Source organism: Pyrgilauda ruficollis, unplaced genomic scaffold (genome assembly GCF_017590135.1).
Source record: "Pyrgilauda ruficollis isolate IOZ18807 unplaced genomic scaffold, ASM1759013v1 scaffold213, whole genome shotgun sequence".
NCBI classification, from domain to species: Eukaryota; Metazoa; Chordata; class Aves; order Passeriformes; family Passeridae; genus Pyrgilauda; species Pyrgilauda ruficollis.
In genome coordinates, this window is record NW_024520651.1 from 265,960 (window position 1) to 272,265 (window position 6,306).

At 36.8% G+C, this 6,306-nt stretch overlaps 1 protein-coding gene across 2 annotated transcripts; it reads right to left on the reverse strand.

Annotated features, from left to right (window-relative positions):
* Window positions 1–560: 560 nt before the first annotated feature.
* NEUROD6 (neuronal differentiation 6) lies at window positions 561–4,083 on the reverse strand. Of its 2 annotated transcripts, none has more exons than XM_041468169.1 (2): window positions 3,936–4,050; window positions 561–2,488 (listed from the first exon to the last, which is right to left on the reverse strand). In XM_041468169.1, exon 2 carries the CDS (start codon window positions 2,465–2,467, stop codon window positions 1,454–1,456), a length of 1,014 nt encoding a protein of 337 aa, XP_041324103.1. In that variant the 5' UTR covers window positions 2,468–2,488; window positions 3,936–4,050; the 3' UTR covers window positions 561–1,453. The 2 variants fall into 2 exon arrangements, 1 of the variants encoding a protein (XP_041324103.1); XR_005955218.1 differs by lacking the exon at window positions 561–2,488 and adding an exon at window positions 2,742–3,581 and having other exon boundaries at window positions 3,936–4,083.
* Window positions 4,084–6,306: the final 2,223 nt, after the last annotated feature.

Genomic DNA, 6,306 nt, shown 5'->3' on the forward strand with positions numbered 1-6,306 from the left:
CTCATGAGTTTATAGGTAAATAGCTCTACCTGGTTAGAAAACAACTGAGGCTCAGCTAAGCTAAACTCTTTTAAGGTGTGTGGGACTGTGCAGACCTCTGTAGCTACTGAGCTAGAGACACATCTGTAGTTTACTGGTGCTGTTTTTCAGTCAACACTACGTTTAGCAATGTGCAGGAATTCTTTTTCTCTGAAGTTCTCATAATTCACATGCTCCTGCCATTCCCCAATGAGCTAGAGTTGGAGGAGCAGCTAGTGTCCTGTGTGTTAGATCAGGGCTCCTCCCCATATGAAATTTGGTATTTCATTAAGATATAAAGTTACTTTCTTCCCATAACCTGTTATTTCTTTTATCACACAGATATTTATGTGGTGTTTTGGATCTACTGTATCACTAATACATCCTTCTGAAAATAGCATGAGGTTCACCCTGATAATTCTTGACTTCCTACTCCAGACTTAAGCATTATGAGTATCCTGGGAAAAAAAAGGTGTGTAGGCAAGACCAAAGGCAGCTGTATACTGTGAAATAATAAGTATCAGACAAAATACACACAGCTATAGTATCACAGCTAATAGATGTATTTTAAAAGTGGAAACATCTATCTTTAATTGCATGTTAAGTATGTAGTGAGAAACCACAGTTATACATTTTCATAACAAACCTTTACATCTGAAGTCATAATAACACAAATAAAAAGTGCTGATTATATATGGTCAAAATAACTGAAACAAATTTTTGACAACATCTTCTAAATATAATCATGTGGCCCCTGTCAGCAACACTCTAAAGTCAGGCTGAATAATGTCAATAATGTAAATGACAATCACTTTTTTCCTTAGTTTACCGAAAAGCAACAACCCAAAAACTATTTCATTTTCTTGTTTGCCATTTTTTTTTTTTTTTTTTTTTTGCATAGCTTTCAATATTGCTACCCTCTCACCTCTGCACATTGCAAGCCCATTTCAGTTCTGGATAATTACTTAATTACTTTAAAGTTCTTAATATTTCTAATCCAGCTCTCCTTGAATACATAATATATATTTTCTACCAATTATAAATACATAGTTTTTATTAATCTGATTTCAATAACATGCATTTGTATAATTACTATACAATCAAAATAGACATTGACTTCACACAGTGTGTACGCTTTTATTTCAGTAATATTGTTCAACACACTGCTCAACAAATCAAACAAATAGGGAAACAAAAAGTTAAAAAGGAGGGAGAAAACCTCTGGGAGGAAACATATTCTCACAGTGATTACAGAAAAAAAATACAATAAAAAGAGTTTATTAATACATAGAAAATCCTCACAATAGTTGAAACACACTTTAGGAACTAGTAAACATTTCGAATAGAATTGTGCGAATTACGCAGTGCCCAAGCATCTGCTTACTCTTAATTAGATGGGGAGGTGAATGACCACTGTTTATTTTCATTTTTCTCATTAATTATGAAAAACTGCATTCAATTCATCTTGCATGGTGAGAGACTGGCTGCGCAGATGTAAGTCATAAGGGAAGTGGCTCTCTGTAGGCAACCTGAACATCGAGCTCTGCCCAAGGGGACCCCTGGGTGGCACTGCACAGTAATGCATGCCATAATTGTAATTTTTGCCATAGTCCAAGCTTTCCTCTTGCTTCAGGGAAAATATCCCATTATAGTTAATTGGGGGAGGACTTAAGGGACCTTCAAACTGTGGGCTGGTGCAATCAGGGGAAGTGCTTTCATAGAAGGACTCGTAAGCGCTGCAGTAGTTGTATGGTTTCATGGACTTAGAGTTGTCAAGAGTCCCATGCCCTGGGGAGGTGCCAAGCTCCGGGCTGTGGTAGGGAGGATAGAAGGTGGAGTACGATGTGCGGGTATGATGGGCACCTTCACCTGCCTGGCCCATTAGGAAACTTCGGGCATTCAGCTGCAGGCATCCTGCCACCAAGTTTGTAGTTGGCTGGGACAGACCCTTGCACAAGTTTTGGACAAAGGTGAGCAGGTCAGGTCTCTTCCCAATTCGCAGTATTTCAGAAAGAGCCCAAATATAGTTCTTAGCTAGTCTTAAAGTTTCTATTTTCGACAGTTTTTGTGTTTTAGAATAACATGGCACAACTTTCCTTAAATTGTCCAGAGCATCGTTAAGTCCGTGCATACGGTTCCTCTCTCTAGCATTGGCTTCTTGACGCCTGAATTTAATTCTTTCCATCCTTATCTTGCTTGTCTTTTTTTTCCTAAGGCCCCTTCGCCTTGGCAAGCCATTCTCATCCTCCTCTTCTCTCTCTTCTTCCTCCTCTTCTTTTTCTGTGTCTTCTCCAGGAGATCTTTTGATATTCTTTCCTCGGAGGATGATCTGCTTTGAAAAGCTTTCTGTGTTCTTCATTTGCTTTTGGTCATCACTTTCTCTGGGAAACTTTCTACACATCTGCGATTCTGGCATTACAACAGACTCATCAAATGGTAGTGTTAACATGGTTCTACAATCTTAAGTTACCTGAAAGAATGCCAGCACAATGTTTAAATATTTCCATTTTTAAATTTTTCTGACTCACACAGACAGCTTCATGCACCTTATTTGTGTCTGTGTGTAAGCTCTCCTTATAAGAGAGAGTGTGTGCGTATGTGTGTATGTGCATGTGTGTATAAATGCTCAACCTATATTTTTTTAATAAAATGGCAGTTGCAAATGCCCACATTTAAAAAAATAATAGCTGTTGAGAATTCTAAAATAATTTGAAACATTTGACCCTGCAACTAAAAAGCCACATTTCTTACAGATAAAGATGGAGTAAATCCATACTTTGAATGTACATTTAGCTCCCTGTTTATTTATTTTATTTTTAAATAAATCTTTCAAACTCTCACCATCATGGAATTCTAAGAAATGCAAAACATGACAAAGCACTACAGAAATTTCATTAATCCGAATTCCCTTGGGTGGAAAAATGAGGAGAGGGAGTGCAGTTTTAAAATTGAAAAAGTGCCGTATCTCTATTACCTGATAGTAAATATTTTTAAATCACTTTTTGACTTATACTTCAATATTGTGGGTTTTTGCTCTCCACATTTCTTTCTTTATGTATCAAGATATTAAACTCTAGTAAGTTACAGTGGCTGAAAAGGGGGAAAAAAAAGGAATATAGCCCCCAAATCACTCAGTTAGTAATATAATTCAAAACAAAGCATTTTTCATAGTTATTTGTATTAAAATCACTTAATGCTTACTTCATATTTAGACAAAAATCAGAATTATTTAACCCTAAATGTATTCAGATTAGATTTAGGAAATAAAATCCCTCTATCTCTTTTCCCCCCCCCCTTTTTCAAGCAAAAATTCTATTTGATATTATCTGTTTCATTAGAATCAACTTATTTGCTTTTTTTTTCATGTTCTTTTCTCCTTTTTCTTTTCTTTCCCATTAACTGGGGTGGGGGGGGGAGGTGCGGGGGGAAGAAGTGAAAAATTCCCTGCACGCTATAGCAGTGTTTATGTTCTGCGAGGCTCAGATGTCTTCCTCCAGCTCTTAGCTGACAGGAGCGGTCTGTAGATTCTGACTGTAATCCTGCACGTGTGCTCAGAATCCAGCCTGGAAAGGAAAAATAATTTCCTTTTCCCAATTACTTTGCTTTCGTTTGCAGTTTGGGAACGGTAAAAGCTTGTATCCCATGGACTTCAAAGAAACAAGCAAAGTAAATGCAGGGACTTTTAACAGAACAAAATTAAACAAAAACCCCAGTCAAAGACTAACTCTATCAGTATTGTCTACACATTTGCAGTATTACATAAAAACAATAAAAGTTTGTAATTGCATCAGAAGAATAAAATGGTAGGAGTTATTAAACAGCAAATAGCATACACAAATACAAGACAATGATACTGTATCTTTAAACACTTGCATGCACACCCAACACCAATTGAAATATATCTTTATTTGTATTACCTTAGCTTTTTATTTCATTCAACAATCAGTTTTCATTTTTTGCCTTCCAAATCTTTTCAGTCTGAATGTCGCATCGTCTGCTGGAGTCTAGATCTGTGTATATCTGCACTATCTCATTGATCTCTAAAAAGTGACATTGATGCCAACTGCCAGAGCTGGTACCCATGCCATCTGCTAGTGACGTCACGGGGCAGAGAAAACCACGTGAGTCTTTCTCCTGGGACCTTCATTCTGCACTGATCATCTGGCATCCCTCTAAGTGGGTACCAGCATTCATGTATCAACACAGAAGGTTAGACTGACAGAAAAAAAAGAAAAGAAAAAAATTCTGCACCAGAATTTCACACACAGTAGGTGCATTTCCAGCATGGTTGCTTCTTTTTAGCAGTCTAGCTGCATGGATAGACATGCCAGCATTTGGTGCTATCCCTGCCTACAGGTACAGCTGCCCTCTGGTTGTTAATGTGGCATTGTTTATATGAGAAATGCTGTCTTGTATTGATCTGAGTCCCTCCAGTGCACCTGGTACCCAGGGACAAAAAAGAAAAGGCAAGGAAAGGAAGGCGGTAATAGGGAAGTAATGCTGGTGCTATAATGCATAGCACAGTCACAAAAAGTAGTTTTTGTGTGATGCTGCTGGGTGAGATTTTTGGGGTGTGGGGATTTTTGGAGTGCAGCTTGTTGCCCCAGAGCACATACTAATAGGAGCAAACCTCATGCCATCTGTAGGAAATCTTTCCTTCACATCCCTTGGTGGTTTTTGACATTGAAAAATAAAAGAGACATTTATAGAAAACTGGACATACAGCATGAAGGTTTAACAAATCATGCCTTTTTTCTGAAGCAAGTGGCAAGGCTCGCTGACCTGCTCTGACATGTTGCAATGTGACTGGGATGCACCTGCTCAGAAGTGTGGCTTAGGATTCTCAAAGGGTTTGGCCCCAGCCATATTTTCTCAGTCTGTTTGGCCTTTTCGTGAATGTTTCCCCAATATCTCTTTAAAAACTGAGTTATTCCCTTTGAATACCTCCAAAAAATCTCCTCCTGCTCTTCTGTTTTGATACCTAGCTTCTCCTTTCTTCATGCCCTTGTTTCTCCTGTAAGCTGCCTCTCCTGTGCTCCCTGCTCTTCCTTTTTAACCCTTTTGTCTCCTTCTGCTGGCAAAACACTGTTAAAGGAAGCTGACAAAGACTCTTAGCTCAGCCTTGCCATGGAGCTTATTACAAACTCCACTTTTGTGTGTTATGGGTTTATGTTTTTTTTTTTTTTTTTTTAATTTAAGGAGTGGCATGTCACATATAAGTGATATCAAGGGAGTTACAGGAGTCACTTAGAAAGATTATTTTTTAAAATTTGGTTTCATTATTGTTGTGTATCACTGCTTTTTTCTAACTAAATAATCTCTATAATAAAATAATGAGTGACTGAGTATGCTTTTAGTATTAAAATAATCACTGGCAGAGCTGCTATTGTTATGGGTCCATGTCAGCATTTCCATTATAAACCTGGTTTTGTAGGATTTATAATTCATCTGCTTTAATTCACATTGGTCCAACCTTGGCATTAATGTTCTCAGCCCTCAATCCCTCACCCAATTATTTTTTCTTTCACAAAGTTTCATTTCAATATGTTGGGGCATTTTTTTGATTAGAGATGGGAACAAAAAATAAGACTGCAGTACAGAACAACATGTGTGTTTTATACATGGATATGGATGTGCTCAATGATTTTACAGCCTTTCATTAAAAAAACCACACCCCAAACATTGAGGGTATTTTGGTTTTTGTTTTATTTTAAAGAAGTAAGACATTCAGTCTTCACTCATTCTTTATAAAACACAGGCTTTTTTTTTAGTTTTTGTTTATTAAGGAAAATTTATCTGAAGTGACAAAGATGTTAAAACTTAAGGGGAAACTGTTCAAAAAGAGCAAGTGCTGTACTATTCATACCATTCGCTTCATTTTTACCACAAATATTGCAATCTGTAACAAAGGAGACGGCAGAATCCCATTATCCTCAATAGTAATTTATGTATTAAGATTTATATTGTTGAAAGATTTATATTGTTGAATATATATAGGTATATATTCCCTATACATAGGGAATATAGACATAGGGATTGTCTATATTTTCAAGGATTTTGCATTTTCAAAGTATTAAAAAATGCAAGATAATCTAAAAATGAAAAATCCTAGAGTAACCAACACTGTTTCAATACATACTAAAAATACCATGAGATACTGAAAGAAAGGTTGACATTACAATAGTTCTGTGTTTAGGGAAGGACCAACAAAATTCTCAGTTATATCACATGGCACTCAAAATACGTGAAACTATTTTCTCTGTCCTTTTTTATTATTGAAGTAGTTGG

Excerpts from the sequence above, each read along its gene's own strand:
- NEUROD6 (XM_041468169.1), bottom strand. The coding sequence starts at position 2,467 with ATGTTAACACTACCATTTGATGAGTCTGTTGTAATGCCAGAATCGCAG.